General features: G+C 37.7%; 1 protein-coding gene across 7 annotated transcripts in view; it reads right to left on the bottom strand.

Annotated features, from left to right (window-relative positions):
* Positions 1-19,956, bottom strand: part of ZNF280C (zinc finger protein 280C) — a 59,645-nt gene extending 39,689 nt beyond the window's left edge. For 3 of the 7 annotated variants that reach the window (XM_047764966.1, XM_047764964.1, XM_047764961.1), the window contains exons 1-6: positions 19,827-19,956; positions 9,486-9,520; positions 9,318-9,371; positions 4,232-4,378; positions 1,885-1,950; positions 1,649-1,785 (exon numbers count right to left, since the gene is read on the bottom strand). In XM_047764966.1, the coding sequence (XP_047620922.1) occupies positions 1,649-1,785; positions 1,885-1,950; positions 4,232-4,378; positions 9,318-9,348 (381 nt within the window). In that variant the 5' untranslated portion in view covers positions 9,349-9,371; positions 9,486-9,520; positions 19,827-19,956. Of the gene's footprint in view, positions 1-1,648; positions 1,786-1,884; positions 1,951-4,231; positions 4,379-4,965; positions 5,025-5,054; positions 5,113-9,317; positions 9,372-9,485; positions 9,521-19,826 lie in introns of those variants that run through there. The other 4 variants (XM_047764962.1, XM_047764965.1, XM_047764968.1 and 1 more) reach the window with 4 other exon arrangements.
* Between the last annotated feature and the right edge of the window lie 913 nt (positions 19,957-20,869).

Genomic DNA, 20,869 nt, shown 5'->3' on the forward strand with positions numbered 1-20,869 from the left:
GAAAAATTTCATATTGCAGAAACAAAAACGCTTTATGCATACTATTTATTTCATCACACAGAATATAAAAAAAAAAGTGCTGGAGTTCCCATCATGGCACAGCAGAAATGAATCCGACTAGGAACCATGAGGTTGTGGGTTCGATCCCTGGCCTGGCTCAGTGGGTTAAGGATCTGGCTTTGCTGTGAGCTGTGGTGTACATCAGAATTGGCTTGGATCTGTGGCTGTGGTGTAGGCTGGCTGCAGTAGCTCTGATTCGACCCCTAGCCTGGGAACCTCCATATGCCACAAATGTGGTCCTAAAAAGACAAAAGACAAAAAAAAAGTGTATTTAAGGGTTGAGAGTTAATGAAATTAGAAAGAATTTATTACTTCTTCAAGGATTTTTTTTTTTTTTGTCTTTTTAGGGCTGCACCCTTGGCATATGGAGGTTCCCAGGCTAGGGGTCAAATCGGAGCTCCAGCCGCTGGCCTACGCCAGAGCCACAGCGACATGGGGTCTGAGCCGTGTCTGCGGCCTGCACTAAGGCTCATGGCAATGCTGGATCCTTAACCCATTGAGTGAGGCCATGGATCGAACCCATGTCCTCGTGGATGCTAGTCAGGTTCGTTAACTGCTGAGCCACGATGGGAACACTAAGGATATTCTTAAATGAAAGTGAAATTTTTCTACTGTGTGTATTTGGTGGTCATCAATACAAAAACCACCAGTACAGTTTGGTGCCCCTGCCTTGATTCATATTAAGGCACCAGCAGTTTCACTGTCCACTGCCTTTGTAGCACTGGTGCAAATGTTGACAGAGTGAAAAGGGCAAATGTCTTAGTGTTACTATGACAATGGTTTTGACCTCATAGACCTTTGAAAGAGTCTCAGGGGAACTTCAGTGATCTGTGGAATACACCACTGCTCTAAGACAATGCTTCTATTTTTAAAAGCATATACTTAAGTGTATGTATGGATCTGTGTATGTGTACATTTTAAAAACTCTGGGCTGACCCTGGATTGAAATCCCAGACCCATCATTTATCAGCCATATGGCCTTGAGTGAATTATTTAGACTCTCTGAGCCTCAGTTTCCTCAACTATAAAATGGGGGGAATAATTGCACTTACCTCATAGGGAAGTCATAAGAATTAAAAGAGATAAATTTACACATAGCATTTAGAACTAAGACTTACCCATATTAACAGCCTGAAAAATGTTAAATGTTACTATTATCTATCATTTTTGTTAAAAGTTTAAAAAACTAAACCGTGAAAGCATGTTTTTAAGATAAACAGCAACAATGACCTTGGGGAAAAAAATCTTCCCAATTAAGACTACCTAGTTCAGTTTACTATCTTAAGAATTTTGCTATTATGCAATTCTTTATTGATTATACTTTTTCCTCACCTTCAGATAGCATATCTTTCAATATTACACCTATTCAATTTAAGTATATTACCTGATTTATTGACAGGTTGGATAGTTAGTTCCTGCAGCTATTATTTTGGGTATTGGGTGAGCTATCATAAAGATGGTGATGTTTTCTGATAGTGATTATGTTTCTACTGGGATGTTGACTAGCTATGACAGCCCACAATCCTAACTGGGCATTATAATATCCAATGTGTCCCTGAGCTAATAGTGTAGTTTTAGAAACACTTACAGGTTTAGACACGTTCTGAACAATATCAGAGCTATGTGAAGATTTGGATTCAGGATGAAATCTAGGCAAAGCAGCCACTGGACTTGATGCTGGGTCTTTGTAGTGCTGACTTGAAGGCTTGAATGCATCAGTGACACCTGTATTTCAAAATTACATAAATATTGATTATTTTTCTACACAATCACTTTTGTCAAAATATATCACTTTAAAATTAAAATAATACAATAATACTATACCTTGACTGACTGTCTCATTCTTTATTCCCTTTGAAGATGAGCTGGGATTACCTCTGTTCAAAATAGCTATAAAAATTATATTTATTTTAAAATTTCTTATTTGAATGAAATATATATTAATAGAAAAAACTTTCCAAAAATATATCCATCCATATAAAACCAGTAATTGAAGTATACTCCTTTCTCTTAATGATCACAGGGTTGTATATAGACTTGGATTACTGTGACTGGAAATCAACCCCTCCCCCAATCTCCATGCCACACTGACACCCCTAAAAAGCCTGGAAATTTCCTTATGGGCTAGCTGATAGATTATCTGTACCATTACTCTTGACTTCAGAAAGGGATACTATCAGAGACTGCAGACTAAACTGAACCTAGAGTTTGCAAAACTATCTCATATCCACTGCCAAACCAAAGGTCAATTTGAGCCTGATAGGACCTTCTGGATCAGTTTAAGATTGCTCACTCTTATACCCATGTGAGTCCATAACTTCTAGATTATTAAGGAGTCAAATGAAAATATGGAAGAGTGGAGATTTACTTAAAATTTACCTAATCAGAAGAAGGTACAAAGCAGAAAAAAAAATCCCAAAACCATCAAAAATATTCCTTTTTTCCAAGTAGAAAAGAACCAGATATCATAAAGTAATTCTATAAATTAAAGGGTCACACAAAAGTAGGGTTGTTTTATTATATGCAGTGCTCTATGACTAAGCACTATAGAAGTCTTCTAGGAGAAAAATCTGCTCATTCAAACAACTTGGTATTGTTTTCATTTAGAAATTCAAGATAAGTATTTACTTAAGCCATTAAAGAGCTACTCATAGTATTTTTTGGTTGACTGCGGTGTATCAAACACAAATTTTATTCCCCCTCTTATAGTAGCTCTTTATAAATATTTAGCTAATCTTCCATATGCTAAAATATTTTATGGCTCACACATAAAGTATTAATAGAATAATTTAAGTTCTGAGTTAATTTAGAAAAGAAATTTAACCGAAATTTTCTTTTTGATAGAATCACTTAAAACTAATACACATTATTCTAGTTGAGTACTAGTGATCTGTAATTGATGTAAATCCAGTGTGAATTGCCATGCTTTAACTGACTTAAATAATTTTGAAATATGGTAATATTTCAGTATAAAAATAATCAGTGACTAGAAAACAATAATTAAGAGAATGTAATATTCTGTTCCTCTACCAGCAAATATGCCAACACTCCTACTTCATTGAAGAGGCACTCCATTTAGCATCTCTCAATTTGCCACAGAAATGATACCGAGAATTAAGCTAAATTATTGTATCTTTGATAAAACTGAATATAAGTGCTATTCCAAGTCTACGGTCGAGAGAAGCAAGAACTAGGCTTTTAGAAAATTAAAAACTTTTCTCTAGATAACATTATCATGCACTGCCATAGTAGTAAGGAAACACTGGTATGCTGGCTACATTCTTTGGTAAATTCTCCTGGCTTAACAAAAGTAAATATAATGAGAAAGAATCTGTTTCTTCATAGGAAGTAGGAGTGTTTCACTTTCTCCACTGAAACTCAGTATGTTGTTCCTCTGAATTTAACATTTCTTAATGGAGAATTTAGCAAGTATCATTAATATCTTCACTTTAACATTATAAAAATGTCAAGTCTAATTACTCTAAGAGAAATCTGCAAACGTACTGGACAAGTTCTGCTGGAAAGCCATGAGGATTAAGTGTGTTGACGGCCTGCATCATCAGTACAGGGGCTGAAGATCGGGCCACTGTATATTCTTCGTGAATATAATTAGGAGTTGCTAGAAGGTGGGTGTGGCCAGATGCTACAGCCCAAGCCCGTGATGGTACACAGATCAGTGCCTTTTCATTCTGTAGCCATGAATCAAGATGGCACTGATGAGACAGTTACCTGGATGTAAGAAGTACCATCAGAGAGTAACACAAACTTATTTAGTCTGATATTTTAAAGCAAAGCATTCCAACACTTTCTTTTCTAGGTACATTTGGACTTAAGGAAGAAAAAAAAATTAACGAATGAGCAGGCAAACAGGCAACTTGGCTCCAATAAAATTAAAATTTCCAATCTCAAAAGGCCTACAAGGCTGTTAGGTAATCTTAATCTTTAACTTGGTTAATATTTTCCTTTTCTCTCATATGATATTGTAACCTCTCACACCTCCTTACTCAATACCAACCATACCCTCTCTCTGATTCTCACAAAATTTTTACTGACATCTATGCTCCCTCTCTCACACCTCCAGAGTAACAAGGACATATAAGACAGCCCTAAGTTTTTCCATTAGAAACAACATCTGATAATAAATTTTGCTTCAATGAAAGTAAATGCTTACTTGAAATGGCTGGTTTTGAACTTGATATCTCTCCAACAAAGATCAGCTCATCATCGTCTTCATCCTGAATTTCTTCTACTTTCTTCTGCCATGGTTCCAGCTCTTCTTCTTCACACTCCATGAACAGTTCTGCCATTTTGGAATTACCTAATTTTAAAAATGAGAGAATCAAACCTTATTTTTCAAATACTTTTTTTGCAATACATAGTATGATATTTAAAATGTACCTTAACAATCCTAATAGCAATTACTGAACTGATATTTGTAGTACATGATAATAAAAAGTATGAAACTCAGAACTCAATCTAAGATACAAATTAATAAAATTAAGCTAGCTGGATAGATAATGGATGACAGTAGTTATTTACAGTGGCCAATAAATTTTAGGAAGAATAAAATCCAATACAAGTGAGTTTCAGTTTTCTTTTTTTTTTTTTTTGGTCTTTTCTAGGGCCACACCTTCGGCATATGGAGGTGCCCAGGCAAGGGGTCTAATCGGAGCTGTAGCCGCTGGCCTACGCCAGAGCCACAGCAACGCCAGGTCCGAGCTGCATCTGTGACCTATACTACAGCTCACAGCAATGCTGGATCCTTAACCCACTGAGCAAGGCCAGGGATTGAATCCGCAACCTCATGGTTCCTAGTTGGATTTGTTCCCACTGTGCCATGATGGGGAACTCTTGAGTTTCAGTTTTATAACTAGAATATGATTATATGCATGAAAAGTACTGTACCTAAATATTATCTGAAAACTCCGTACAAACTTCTGTATTAACAAAAGGGAGATAAACTGAGAACAAGAAACATCAGTTGGGAGACATACTAGAAAAAGTGAACCAGATGCAGGGATACCAGGGACAGGGCAAAACAGGGATGAGGTGCTGAAATAAGAATAGGATAATTAAGTCAGGCTTATTCCATCCCAGAGCAGATTAAACATTTCCTACTTGAAGAAACTAAAGAACACACTGTGAATACCATCATCGTACAAGTGCTAACCAATCACACAGAGCTACTAGGAAGCATTTTAGTACTTCATTCTTAAATATGGATGGACAACCAATGAGCACCAGAAATATGACTAAAATCTCCAATGTGAAAGACTAAGGCAACAAAACAGATCAAAAGATATTATAAACAACAGGAGTTCCCGTTGTGGCGCATCAGAAACGAATTTGACTAGGAACCATGAGGTCGTGGGTTCGATCCCTGGCCCTGGCCTCGCTCAGTGGTTTAAGAATCTGGTGTTGCTGTGAGCTGTGGTGCAGATCGCAGATGTGGCTCGGATCTGGCGTTGCTATGGCTCTGGTGTAGGCGGGCAGCAACAGCTCCAATTAGACCCTTAGCCTGGGAACTTCCATATGCTGCAGGTGCGGCTCTAAAAAGCAAAAAAAAAAAAAAAAGCCAAAATTCAGTAAAGAAAAACAGATGCCAAAATTGAGTAAATTTCCTGTAAGTGGAACTAAAAGACAAAAAATATACCTATACTAAACAAAGAAGACAAATTTGTTAGAAAATCAATTCAAAGGTACAACTCACATAATAAAAGTCCCAGCAAAAGAACAGAGAAAAAGGACAGGGAATATAATCAAAGGAAAAATACAAGAGGACTTTCCCTGTGGCTCAGTGGGTTAAGGATCTGGCGTTGTCACTGCAACAGCTCCGGTGCTGCTGTGGCTTGTGTTTGATCCTTGGCCAGGGAACTTCTACATGCCTCAGGCATGGCCAAAAAAGGGGAAAAATTCAAGAACAATTCCTAGTTTTAAAGGACATAAATCTCAAGATTGAAAGGGCCTACCAGCACCTAGCATAATGAATAAGAAAAAGCCCTACAATAGAGCAACATATCATGAAATTTCAGAATGCTGGAGATAAAAAAAAAACCCCCAAATCTGGGTGAACGAGTGAGTGAGTAAGAGAAAGCAAGTTAGAATAATGCTTTCAAAAGTCATAGTAAAAATAATTTTCAATTTAGAATTCTATACCCAAACAAGATTTCCATCAACCATGAACTTGCATATTCTTTCATCAAGAATAAAGAGCAGTAACATGACACAAAATTTACCTCCCATTCACCCTCTTTTCCTTAGGAAGAACTCATCAAAATATAAGACTTAAGAAGGAAGATAAAGAATGCAGGAAACATGACATTCAACACAATACAAAGACAAAGGAAAGTCCCAGGGCAATAGCTGTTCAACAGGTGTAGAGGGAAACCAGCCAGAGTAGAGCAGAACATCACTCCCGGGAGGAATGTCTCTAGGAGACTGCCCCCCCCGCCACAAACAAATTGTCAGATTACCTAACAAGTTTTACCATGTAGAAAATCAAGTTAAGAGGCTGTAGAGGGGTATGAGGAGACTTGGCTATAGAGTTTAATAATAAAATTAAGCAAAATTTAAAAACTTAAATATTTAAATTGCTGGATATATAAAAAAAGGAAAAAGAAAATATGTCCATTATATATTATTACCATCATAATAATATGCACATCATCAGCAAACAATATTTATTATGGTCATTACAATAAAAACATCAAATATGATTTAACCAAAAATTGAGATATAACTCCAGTGAGAGATGTGGGAGGGGATTAAGTGTAAGAAAACTAAAAGCCTCATATTCTTTGATGGGAGATATCATTAGATAATGGCAAAAATTGCTGATTCAAGAGACAGTAATAAGGACATAAAAAATTTAGAAATAACTGAATTATTAGAAACACAGCTAAACTATTGAAAGTGGATGCCTTGAAAAAAATGAGTACATATGCGCCAAACATGCATACTTTCTCTTGCTTGAACCCTCACTCTTCAAGAATCTGTGGGTATGCAACCTATTACTTTCTAATTATTTGTCTTTTTAAAACTATGCATGTACTGTTAAAAAAAAGCACTCAAATTAAAGTAATAGCAATAAGGACGGATACAAGTGGTGCAAGATACATGAACTGAGATGTGGATGGGGGAACAACTTAAAAACAATAAGAACAAAACAAAACAATAACTCCAGGGTTCTAGATGAGACAATGATATCTTTTTTTTTAAATTAGATAATGATATTTAAAATTTACCTTTTAATTTCTAAAGGTAATTTTGCTAGATTAAAAGAATGCCATTTCTTCTTTTGACTCAAAAGTAAAAGGTACTATGTGGAAACAGAGATTTGGGGAGGATATACAAAAGAAACACTTTAACTAATTAGTGCTATTCTCTAACAAATCTTCTAAGTTTAGTTTCCCTTTCTATACAGGTATGTTAAATCATTCCTCAGTATAATATTGTTTAATATTTAGTAGTTAACCTATGATAAAACAAAACAAAAAACCTTCCCGCCCTCCCAAATGTAACCGATTTTATGAACTGACCTCTTTCTTTTCTAAATCTTCATTAAAAATATATATGCAGAATGCTTGAAGGGAAATGACTGAAAGTCTAATTTATAGTTTAGCATTTGCTTATTCTTGAGAAGGCCATCTTTATTGTGTAACTCAGAGCCCTCATTTGTATCGCTTTTTTCATTTAAAAAAAAAAATACCCTTCCTCCTTACCTTATACTGTCCATATTCAAGTACAGTAGAAAAAGCATGAACCTGACATCGAATTGAATCGTTCAAATCTTCACGGCACCATTTCTAACCATGTAACTCCAGAGAAATTACTTGAATCTATTTCCTCATTTCTAATATGGGTATAATATCTATCTAATAGAAATGGTAACGTAGAATTAGGGAAAAGCTATAGGAAGTATCTAACTTCATTCTTTTTTTTTGGTCTTTTTGCCTTTTCTAGGGCCGCTCCCATGGCATATGGAGGTTCCCAGGCTAGGGGTCCAACCAGAGCTGTAGCCACCGGCCTACACCAGAGCCACAGCAACGCGGGATCTGAGCCGTGTCTGCGATCTACACCACAGCTCAGGGCAACACCGAATCCTTAACCCACTGAGCAAGGCCAGGGATCGAACCCGCAATCTCATGGCTCCTAGTTGGACTCATTAACCACTGAGCCACGAAGGGAGCTCCAAGTATCTAACTTCAAGCAACATTCACAAAATATTAATTCCCTGGCTCCTTCCCAAGTCTTAGTTCAATTATAACTTCCTCAATAAACCATTAGTTCCTGTTTTTCTTTCACCTCTTACTACATTGACACCCTATGCCAGGTAGTTCAAGATACACTAAATATGATCTCAAACTGTTCACTGTTTTTTAATGTGTCTTAATTGTACACGTCTAACTCCAAAATAAACTCCTTGGGAGTAAGGAACACATTTACTTCTTCCTTTGCATTTCCTTCTACACATGGGATAAGGCACAAGGCAAAGTCAGGCAATGCCAAGTTTTACAAAATGAGAGAGTCCTATGTATAGTGACAGTAAAAAAAAAATCATTTATATCTACATTAATACCATGGTCTCGATACTGTGCTGACATAGGTCTTCCTTGTTCTTTTTACCTGGGTGTTGATATATTCAAGATAGACTGTTGAGTAAAATTTTTTGAAAGGCACATAGTAACATAAGTAGTATGATCTTATTTAGAAATAATTAATTTTTTTCTCTATGCATAGAAAATAGTTTGTGACTACAGATACCAAAGTGGTAATAGTAGTTATCCCTGGAAATGAGGAAGAAACACTTCATTTCTACTTTACTGATATTAAAATTTTTTTTGTTTGCTTTTTAGGGCTGCACCTGCAGCATATGGACATTCCCAGACTAGGGGTCAAATTGGAGCTGCAGTTGCCGGCCTACACCATAGCAACGCCAGATCCGAGCCATGTCTGCAACTTACACCACAGCTCACAGCAATGCAGGATCCTTTAACCCACTGAGTGAGGCCAGGGATCAAACCTACATCCTCATGGATACTAGTCATATTCATAACCCGCTGAACCATGATGGGAACTCCTGGAGTTCTTTTTTTACTATGAGCATGTATTACTTTAATAAATTTAAAATAAAAAAAAATTTTTTTTGGTGTGTGTTTTAATGTACCCATCCTTGTCCCGCTCACCTTTTCTCATGAAGCAAGGTTATCAGTACAGGAGCTTCATACACTAATATGATTGGCAGCAGCAATACTTACTTTTTGGTTGAAAAGGGTTGTCGTCGTCCATCAAGTTGCAGAGTCACCTAGGCACTAACACATGACATCAATCAATTTTATGAGTCATTTTAAGTAACACCAAATATTGAAACATGATACCTGGAGTTCAGAAATCTTTGGGTCTAATTTCAATCTCCAGATACTCACCATGGGACTCTGGACAAGGTCTTAGTTTTTCTGCCCTATAAAATAAAGATACTTATTATTAGAGTGGATTTGTTAAATTAAATGTACACACATTAAATACTTTTGTCTACAAAAAGCTTACCTTTTGAGTTTTATATGTTTGATATACACATGCTACCCACTTTCCATAATTGATTCATTCCTGAATGAATGCAGATTTGGCAAGTAAAATGCTGAATGTAATAAGCACTTATTACTTCAAGAAATCTGATGAATTATTAAATTACAAATAATTTTTGAAAGGCATCTTTTATAAAAATGAGTAATCACCCTGCAATATGTTTTAGTAAATCTGAATTCCAAAATACTAAGTAATATTAATCTTCAGCTGCTAGTTATTCTTCCACTTCAGAAATAAACTGTTATTAAAAAACACAAAGACATGCTTAGGGTCTTTTTTGTTTCTTATCAATGCTAACTGAAAGGAACAGAAAAATAGTTGGATACATATTATCATAGATTAATTCACTGAAAATAATTATTGCCCTCTGTGCCAAATGTAACGTGTTCAGTTCTAGGGAAGAAGTAAGATGAATAAATCACAGTTCTTGCCTTCAGAAGTTTACAGCCTAATGTCTAGGTTTCTTTGGGCTTTTAAAAAAGCTGTTACATTAGACATTTTCAAAAACGTTTAAATTGCTTTCTTTAAAACAGGAATTTGTTTTCTGAATTCTCATGTACATAACCACATTCTTACATATAAGATAAACATGCTTAAAAAACTATTTCAGTTATTTTGAAAAAGTTAAAACTTAGATATCAATAATCTAAAGTATTAAGATAAGCAGAGCTGAGTCTCCACATTTGTCTTCATCCACAGATTAGCAAAAGCAAGCTTTCTTGCTTTTTCCAGCTCCAACTCATTTACAATGAATAAGTCCAAAGGAAAAAAACTACTTTAGAAGTTACTGGTATAAATATTTTAATTACTATTACAAGAATCTCTAGTCAATTATGCACTTAGGTAAATTTCTCTGGTTCTGAGGTTTAGCTATTGAAACACCTGAACTCAATTATTTGAATAGTTATTGCCTGTCCCTCAACTAGAATTAAGGTAATGTGTATGTCCAGTAGATAAATACATGATAATTCTTGCTCAGCATTAAGGACCTACAGCTACCAAGAATATAGAATATTTTACTTACTTATGTATTTATTTACTTATTTGTTTTTTAGGGCCGCACTGGCAGCATATGGAGGTTCCCAGGCTAGGGGTCAGATCGGAGCTACAGCCGTGTCTGTAACCTACTCCACAGCCCACGGCAATGCCAGATCCTTAATCCACTGAACGAAGCCAGGAATCAAACCTGCAACCTCATGGTTACTAGTCGGACTCATTTCCGCTGTGCCACAATGGGAACTCCAAGAATATAGAACATTTTTAAAGTCACAAGTGGATGGCCTATGAAACTCATGTACAACCCTTTTATTAAATGATCACATAAAATATATATTGGTACAAATACCCTAAATAAGTACTAAGTGTACAAGTAGTCTATATAAACAAGTCACATACACTGCCTTTGACTACAGATACAGCTTTTGAGGGTGATAGCAGCCACCAAGGAACCTCAGTTGGTACAGTCACAAACACTCTCAGATGCCATTAGAACCACAACTGCAGTCTAAAGATGTGCTATCCAGTGAGCCCCCCAAAACTACCACCACAAAAAACTCTCAAGCCATCACTTCAGAGTTTTGGTAGCAAGGCAAGGAATTCTATGGAAAATTAAGCCATCTGTTAGAGAAATGGAATATCTAGCAAAATATGCAGGGAGTATCTCAAATTTCTTATAATAGCAACTCCAAAGAGGACTCTCTAGGTTCTGCAACTTAGAGTTGGCACCAAAATAAGCAGAAAAGAACTCTCCACCTCAGCTACTGATTCTGGTCGAGATACTATGCCCATATTTAATACACTGGCCCTATGGGGGAAATAAGAATTCCAAGTAACGGACTAATCAAAGACCTCTTAGAGCACAACCTACTCAGTTTTTGGAGACTGTATATATTAATTATTTTATGACCATTTACATATTTTTGTTTAAGCTTTCACACATCTAGAATTCAACTATCTTGTAAGAGTTAATTTCATAAAAAAATTTAAAAACATTAGTGGATTTAAATAGTTAAAATAGTAAGTTGTGGACTTCCTGTCGTGGCTCAGTAGTAACAAACCTGACTAGGATCCATGAGGCTTTGGGTTCGATCAATCCCTGGCCTCGCTCAATGGGTTAAGGATCCGGCATTGCCGTGGCTGTGGTGTAGGCTGGCAGCTGTAGCTCTGATTGGACCCCTAGCCTGGGAACTTCCATATGCCACAGGGAGGCCCTAAAAAGCACACACAAAAAAATTAAGTTGTATGTGTATTTTACCACAAAATATTAAAAAAATTAAAAGATACCATTTCACACCCACTAGGGTGGTTGTAACCAAAAAGACACACAAGAGTTGGTAAAGATAGAGGAAAATTGGAACCACCATGCACTGCTGGTAGGAATATAAAATGGTGCAGACACTGTGGAAAACGCTTTGGCAGTTCCTTACAAACTTAGACATAAAGTTACCATATGACCCAGAATTTCCACTCCTGGCAAGAGTGGGCCAAAAACATATGTCCACACAAAAACTTATAGAAGGAAGTTCATAGCAGTATTACTGATATTAGCAAAAAAGCAAACAGCCCAAGCCTGATTAATTAATGGAGAAACAAAATGTGATATACTTACCTGTACAATGGAATAATACTGTCATAATAAGAAGTGAAGTACTGATATATACTAAAGAAAATTAATGGATGGACCTGAGAACATTACACTAAGTGAAAGAAGCCAGTCAAAAAGACCACATAGTGTATGATTTCATTTATATGAAATGTTCAGAAAGGGAAAATCCATAAAGGCAAAAAGTAAAGTAGTGGTTTCTTAGGGCTGGGAGAATTGGGGGAAAATGGGGAGTGACTCCTAATGGGTATGGTATTTCTTTTTGGGTGATGAAAATGTTTTAAAATTGATTGTGGTGATGGTTGCATAGCACTGTGAATGTGGTAAAATCGTTGAATTGTACATTTAAATGGATGAACTGTATGTTATGTGAATTACAGCTCAATAAAACTGTTAATCATATAATAAGCTGGTAGGATATAAGCCTGATGGTGATGGAAATCACTATATGGAGAAAGACTAAGAAAGAAGCCAATAAAGAGAATAGCAAAGCCATAAGATTATGGGGGAGAGAAAAAGAGGGTAGGATAGGGAGAAATTCAAGTTCTGATGATACCATTTAAACACCTAAGCCATTAACTACTAAAATTTTTCAGCAGTTAACTGAAAAATTACCTACTAAAACTTTTCAGTTAAGAGAGAGAATTTCTGGTCAAACTACCTTGAGCTTCGTTTTCTGGTACTTATATTCAAGAATAATAATACACATTCCAACAAACTACCCCGACATTCTGAAACTAACAGACCTCTGGGGAAATAGTTATGTTCCAGATGGTGCAAGAAAGCTCTAAAACAATATATTGTTTTGCTGTCTATCTAAAAAATTAACAGAAGCATACATTGAGGACCATCTGAATGACTACCTTATAACTAAGTTCAGTCACATAATTTCAGCACTCATTTCTAAAAATTGAGATATAACTGACATATATTAGTTTCAGGTGTACAACACAATTATTTGATATATGTATATGCTGCAAAATGATCACACAGTAAGTCTAGTTAAGATCCATCACCACATACACTTAAGATCTACTCTCTTAGCAACATTCAAATATACATATGGTCTTATTAACTGCAGTCACCATACTGTACATTAAAGACCCAGGACCTATTTATTTTATAACTAGAAGTTTGTACCTTTTGACCACTTTCACCCAATTCTGCCCCTATCCCACCTCCCACAACCACCAATCTGTTCTGTTATCTATGAGTTGTGTGTTTTTAAAGAGTCCACATACAAGTGAGCTCATACTTTGTCTTTCTCTGTCTGACTCGGCATAATGCCCTAAAGGTCCATCCATATTGTCACAAATAGCAGGAATTCTTTCTTTTGTGGCTGAATAATGGTCCACATTTTCTTTATTCATCCAATGAAGGGCACTTAGGTTTTCCATGTTTGGGCTATTACAACATAATTATATAATGCCGCAATGAACCTGAGGATGCAGATATTTTTTCAAGTTAGTGTTTTTGTTTCCTCTGGATAAATACTAAGAAGTGGAATTGTTGGATCATATCGGTGCTCATTTTGGTCTGTATTTATTACTTCACTGTTATCAAGTATTATCACTTTTACTGCTCCTGGCTAATAATAAAAGAACAGAGAGAATAGCTAAATGATGCTTTGGTACTAAATTACAGGGAAAATGGCAGTATGTATGGTTAGCTATAGAAATGAAGGTATTAAAAAGGTTCAAATAGAGGCGTTCACATCATGGCACAGGAGAAACGAATTCGACTAGGAACCATGAGGTTGTGGGTTTGATCCCTGGCCTTGCTCAGTGGATTAAGGATCTGGTGTTGCCGTGAGCTGTGGTGTAGGTTGCAGACACGGCTCAGATCTGGCGTTGCTGTGGCTGTGGCATAAGCCAGGAGCTGTAGCTCTGAGCCTGGGAACCTCCATATGCCTAAAAAGCAAAAAAAAAAAAAAAAAAAAAGTTTCAAATAGAAAACTCTTGCTATTTTTCAGAATGATATGAATTGTAGGTTTGAAAAACTCGGTAAAAGCAGTCAGTGACTTTGTTATGCCAATATATTATTCAATATATTAAAGTTGATTAAAATAGCATTGGTTTTGCAGTTTTGATTATTTTGTTTTACAATTATATAAGAACTCTTAAGTATATTTAAACATTTTACGTAAGAGGGTATCCGTGAAATTGTTTTTCTTATAACAGGAATTAATGGGTACAGTACTCAAATCCAAGAAACACTCGATTATACCTTGATTTCTTAGACAATTTCATTGGCACCTAAATAATCCAAACTCTTAGCCAAGTTTGGGGAACAAATAACATATAATTCATTTCATTTTTTTAATTTTTTATTTTTCTGTCTTTTAGGGCCGCACTGGCGGCATATGGAGGTTCCCAGGCTAGGGGTGGAATAGGAGCTGTAGCCACTGGCCTACGCCAGAGCCACAGCAACGCGGGATCTGAGCTGCGTCTGCGATGAGCTGCACAGCTCACAGCAACACCAGATCCTTAACCCACTGAGCGAGGCCAGGGGTCGAACCTGCGTCCTCATGGATGTTAGGTTCATTAACCACTGAGCCATGATGGGAACTCCTTATATATAATTTAAAAGGAAACTATAGACTCATAATTTTTTCTTTGTCCAAGAAATTTTTATTCTTTTTTTTTTTTTAATGTCTTTTTGCTATTTCTTGGGCCGCTCCCGCGGCACATGGAGGTTCCCAGGCTAGGGGTCGAATCGGAGCTGTAGCCACCAGCCTATGCCAGAGCCACAGCAACGCAGGATCCGAGCCGCGTCTGCAACCTACACCACAGCTCACGGCAACGCCGGATCGTTAGCCCACTGAGCAAGGGCAGGGACTGAACCCGCAACCTCATGGTTCCTAGTCGGATTCGTTAACCACTGCGCCACGACGGGAACTCCCCCAAGAAATTTTTATATTGTGGGAATTATTTATTTTTGAAAGCCTGAAAACATGAAGTCCCCGTATATTTTGAGAAGACATTTCTTTAATGACTTTACTATTTCCCCCCAAACTTAAGTTTTTAACTTTTGTCTCTGCTGATTTTCATACTTAGCTAGCTGACACTAAAATTCATTAGCATAATACTTTGCAAAGACTGTCTGTATTTGAAGACATTTTAAAATTAGCTTTTGGGATGGACCACCATTCTAATAAAATTTACTTTCTGCAAAGTATTTTATATCATATTCATGGTAAAGATTTTATCCATAGATGTTTTTATTGTAATTTATATGTAAAAGATATAACCTGGAGAAAAGACTAATGCACACTTGGCTTTTCAAAGCCAAACTATAGAATAAATATTTTATATAAGTTTCATATTCAATAATCACTAATTTCTAAAGTAACCTTAGAAAATATATATTATTAATTCACATTTTATAGGTGTAAAACTGATTCGCTAGGCAAAATATCAGCTAAAAATGTAGAGCACAATTATGGGAACATTGGACATAGAGGCTGAATAACTGAGCGGGAATTTGAAGTGTACTACTTTCTGGTTGCCAAACCTATAGGATGTTTAATTGACCTCTTTGAACCTAGTTTTTCCACATATAAAATGAAAACAGTAATACCTTCCTTGTCGCATTACTGGAAGATTAAATAAAGCACATGAAAAATTATTGTACTTTGCATTATTTTGCTCAACTTTTCCTTCTTTACTGAAAGTCATTTTACAAGTAGATGAATATAAGCACTAAAAACAAAAATCTAGTTTATGTATAGAAATGTTAAAATATTGTCACAGATAACACCAGATCAATAAATAGTTCTCAAACTTTTTGGTGTCAGGTCCACTTTTCATTCTTAAAACTTACTGAGGATCCCAAAGGGCTTTTTGTTTATGTGGATTTTATTTTTTATTTTTTTATTTTTTTGTCTTTTGTCTTTTTGTTGTTGTTGTTGTTGCTATTTCTTGGGCTGCTCCCGCGGCATATGGAGGTTCCCAGGCTAGGGGTCTAATCGGAGCTGTAGCTGCCAGCCTACGCCAGAGCCACAGCAACGCAGGATCCGAGCCGCGTCTGCAACCTACACCACAGCTCACGGCAACGCCGGATCGTTAACCCACTGAGCAAGGGCAGGGACGGAACCCGCAACCTCATGGTTCCTAGTCGGATTCGTTAACCACTGCGCCACGACGGGAACTCCCTATGTGGATTTTATCTACTGATACTTACCATATTAGAAATTGAAACAAAGAAAAAAGTTAAATATATAATTCATTTAAAGTAGTAAGTTCATTACATGTTCATATAAATAGTTTTAATAAAAATAACTATTTTCAAAAAATTTAATTTGATAATGGTATTGATCTATATTTTTAAATTGTCTTTGATATCTGTGTTAATAAAAGACAACTGGATTTTTATCAGCTTCTAAAAATGTATTCTTTGTTTAGACAAAGTACACAATGTCTAAGTCCTTATTAAATATCTAACAAAAATGGTTTCACTACTTCTTTCTTTCTTTCTTTTTTTTTTTTTTTTGGTCTTTTTAGGGCTGAACCCATGACATATGGAGGTTCCCAGGCCAGAGGTCAAATCAGAGCTACAGCTGCTGGCCTACACCACAGCCATAGGAATGCCAGATCTGAGCCCTGTCTACGACCTACACCATAGCTCATGGCAATGCTGGATCCTCAACCCACTGAGCGAGGCCAGGTATCAAACCCACAACCTCATGTTTCCTAGTCAGATTCCTTTCTGCTGCACCACAAAAGGAACTCCACTGCTGGATCCTTAACCCACTGAGCAAGGCCAGGAATCGAACACGCATTCTCATGGATCCTAGTCGGGTTTGTTACCACTGAGCCATGATGGGAGCTCCGGGTTTCACTATTTCTTTACTCTTAATAAATTATTTCTAAAAATGAATTAAAATATAAAGATGAAATAAAAATGGTCCTACTTTTCTTAACATACTAAATGTTATTAAAAACACTCCTTAGGGAGTTCTCTTGTGGCACAGAGGATTCAGGATCTGGGGTTGTCACTGCAGTGGCTAGGGTCATTCTTGTGGTGTGGGTTCGATCCCTGGCCTGGGAACTTCTGCATGTCTTAGGTGCAGCAAAAAGAAGACAAACAAACAAACAAAAACCCACTCCTTAAAAGAAAACTGTTTTGCAGGGAATGAATTTTAAAAGTCTAGACACATTTTTGATACAAATTACTGAATAAACAAAGTCTTCCTGAGTCATTATTTAAAACAACCTGACTGGGAGTTCCCGTCGTGGCTCAGTGGTTTACGAACCTGACTAGCATCCATGAGGACTCGGATATGATCCCTGGCCTTGCTCAGTGGGTTAAGGATCTGGCATTGCTGTGACTGTGGTGTAGGCGGGTGGCTACAGCTCCAATTCAACCCCTAGCCTGGGAACCTCCATATGCTGTAGGTGCTACCCTAAAAAGACAAAAGACAAAAAAAAAAAAAAAAAAAAAACCCAACCTGACTGAAAATCATATATTTTGAAGTCCTCCTCTGAAACAGGAAGAAAAATATTTAGGGTTATATATTTAATTAGTGAACGTCATAAATATTTCTGATCTTTGAAAAGTCACTTTTGAAATAAGATGTATTTTGAATACGAGTTTCTGATACGCTGTCATTAAAAATATGGGTTGCTTTCCTTTTCATTTTCATGAATAATTCCTATTCATTTAGGTATTTCCCCTGTCCAATTTATATAACAAGAGCAATAAAAAAATTGGGGTATTCTAAATATTCTCTTGAATAAAGAAGACAAATTGGAGAAGAGAGGAGATATAGAATTATATATTCCTTTCCTTACTCTCCTCTTTCATGAAAAAACTGATGCTGAAGACTAAAAACCTTGGGCTGAAAAAAATCATACTGGACTGGAAAACTTAACTGGGGAAAATGGGTTGAAGAAGGGAAGCTGAAATTTGGACCCCTTAAACGTAGAACTTTCTTCAACCTTTTAACATGCTTGTAAGTAAAAATATCATTTAGATACTAAAAAGCTGGAAAGATATGAAATCTTTAAAAATTATTTTATTGAAGTATAGTTAATTTACAGTGTTGTGTTGATATGAAGTCTTAAAATATTTTAAATATAAAGGAAAACAAAAATATTACTTATATATTTTAGGTGAGTCTCCTTGCGTTCTCCTTGACCCTACTCTCACAAAAAGTGGTGCCTAATATAGTGAATTGAGCATTGGATGAGAAGCAGAAGACCTAGGTTCAAGAATTGGTTCTATCACTTCTAGCCACAGGACTTCAGTATAGTCTTCTCCTTAATGCTGTTTCCTTATCTTCTAAACAGATCTATCAACATCCCACAGCCCACCTCAAAATAAATGACAGCAATGGAATATACAAATGCAAGATACAATTAATTGTACTGGTATTTGTACCAATATGAAACATCAAGGGCATACAGTCTTCACTTAATTTTTAAAGCAAACCAGTGCTTCATAGGCTTAGAAAGTTTCTGGTTAAGTAGACAGTTTGAGTTTTCACAGTAACCCTTCAAAGCAGAACACATCATAAATGCTAAGATGAGATTTTGTAGTTTAAAACTCTATTATTTCTTGGTTTTAATTTTATGTTTAATGGCATTAAAAGACATTAAACGTCACAGTTCAAACATGAAGATAAAAAAAGCAGATTTTAAGTTCATAGATTTAGAAAAAAACAACTAAAAAATCTTTGCAAACAAAGAGAACTCCTTAGATGAAGACCTCCTGTGCTTGCAGAAGCTGGTTCACTTGACATTTTCTTCTGATTTCTCCTTTAAAAAAAGCATTAAAACTTGAGATAAGTTAAGAAGAACCCCCTCCGTGTCTAGAGAATGATAAATCTCAGACTGAGATAATTTTTTCCATCTCATTAAGTAAAACCTGCAAAGATCACTGTTAAAAAATTGTGACTCTAACTCCACGTTTCTCCTCAGGGCTCTTCTTCTCTAGACAATAACGGAATGGAGCACGATTTCCCTGTCGGAGGCGTGAAGTCCCTCTGGCAAGAACAAGGGTGTGAGCGGTGGAGGACCAGAAACCTGGGGGGGGGGGCGGGGGTGGGTGGGAATCTGGACAGAAAGGAGGGGCCCGAGGGACCCTGAGGCCAGAAAGTTCGGAGCCCTCTCTGGTCTCTATTCCCACGACTGAGGAGACTTGGGGGTGGGCGGGTCTCGCCAAACATCGGCATCATATGTACAAAAGACCGAAGGGAGTTGCCTCCAGGAAGAAAAGCCAAAGCCAGGCTGGGACAGACCGACACATAGGCCCCGGAAGGTGAGGAGGCACGGCGGCATCCCCCGAGGCCCCATCTGAGGGCCCCCCCGCAAGCCCTGCCGCCGAGCAGCTACCTTTGCGAGATGCCTCCCCCGCCGGGCTGGCGCAAGATGGTGGCCCACCCGCCACCGCGCCGCCAAGACCGTCCCCTCCCCCGCGCCTTAGGCCATCCTGGCGACCCACGCCAGCATCCAGACCCTCGACCTCTAGTCCTCACAGCCCGGCCACCTCAGCTGCCCACAGAGCAAGGTGGCCACAGCCTCGCGGGAGTGCCCCTGCCTGCTTCCGCGCGACGCAGGCGGGGGCGGGGGACACTTACCGCGAGCGGAGCAGGTCGGCCTGACTGGGACTCGGAGGAGGAGAAAGAGGAGGAGGAAAGGGAGGAGCGCGAAAGCATTAGGCGGAGGCCACAGCCACAGCGGCCGCCCGGGGCGACTCTCAGCGCGGAATGAGCGCCTCGGCAGAGGGCAGAAGTATATAACTACGCGCGCTGCCTCATGGGTAGACGCCAGCTTCCCCCCCCCCCAACATCCGGGTTTCTTTTTAACGGACCACGGAGGGCGGGCGCGGACATGTGCGCGGCCTTACACATTCTCGAAGGCACCAGCACCCTGACCGTGGATAGCGAGCTGTGGGACACATGCCGCGGGCCCGGGCGAGAGCCCAGCTCTGAGGCCGGTCTCCTCAGTGAGCTCACTGTCCAACCCGTGTTGCAATCCCAAAATCTGGGCTGTACATCATATCTGAGCACATGGAAATGTGAATTGTGGGTCCCCTCAGTGTGTAAGGGTTGGAAGTACTAATCGATTCGGAAAAAAAAAAAAACAAAAAACCCAAAACTACACCTGAGAGGTAAGACATAAACCAAATGAGTAAAAGGAATAAAAGTAACGTTATTTAAATAATTGGTGGATTTCGCTAAATTTGTTTCAAAAATATGATTTTGTTTTCATCTCTTTGTTACTCTCCGTCACATAGATGTCTGTAGTAATTAAAATGTTAAGAAAAAATACATTTACAGGGAAAGTGTTTGCCAAGATACTTGCATATTCTGAACAGTATAGGAAGTTTCCTCTCACAATTTTCCTTACAGAGTCTAGGGCACTATTGTTCCTCCTCTCAAGAGTTACCAAGACTTAAAATCTTGCCTCGATAATTCCTTAACACACACGTGGAAAGGTCAGTAAGTCACCGAACTGTACCAGTTCTTCAGTTTGACTAGTTTCTTCCTTTTCACCTATACTGCCCTGTGCTACTGGTCCTGAAAATAAGCTTTCAAAAAAACAAACAAACAAAAAAAAACCCAGAATAATCAAAATAACAAGCATGGAAAATTTAAAGTTCCAAAATCTTAAAGTATTC

The sequence above is a fragment of the Phacochoerus africanus genome, chromosome X (assembly GCF_016906955.1).
Source record: "Phacochoerus africanus isolate WHEZ1 chromosome X, ROS_Pafr_v1, whole genome shotgun sequence".
In the NCBI taxonomy this organism is placed as follows: domain Eukaryota; kingdom Metazoa; phylum Chordata; class Mammalia; order Artiodactyla; family Suidae; genus Phacochoerus; species Phacochoerus africanus.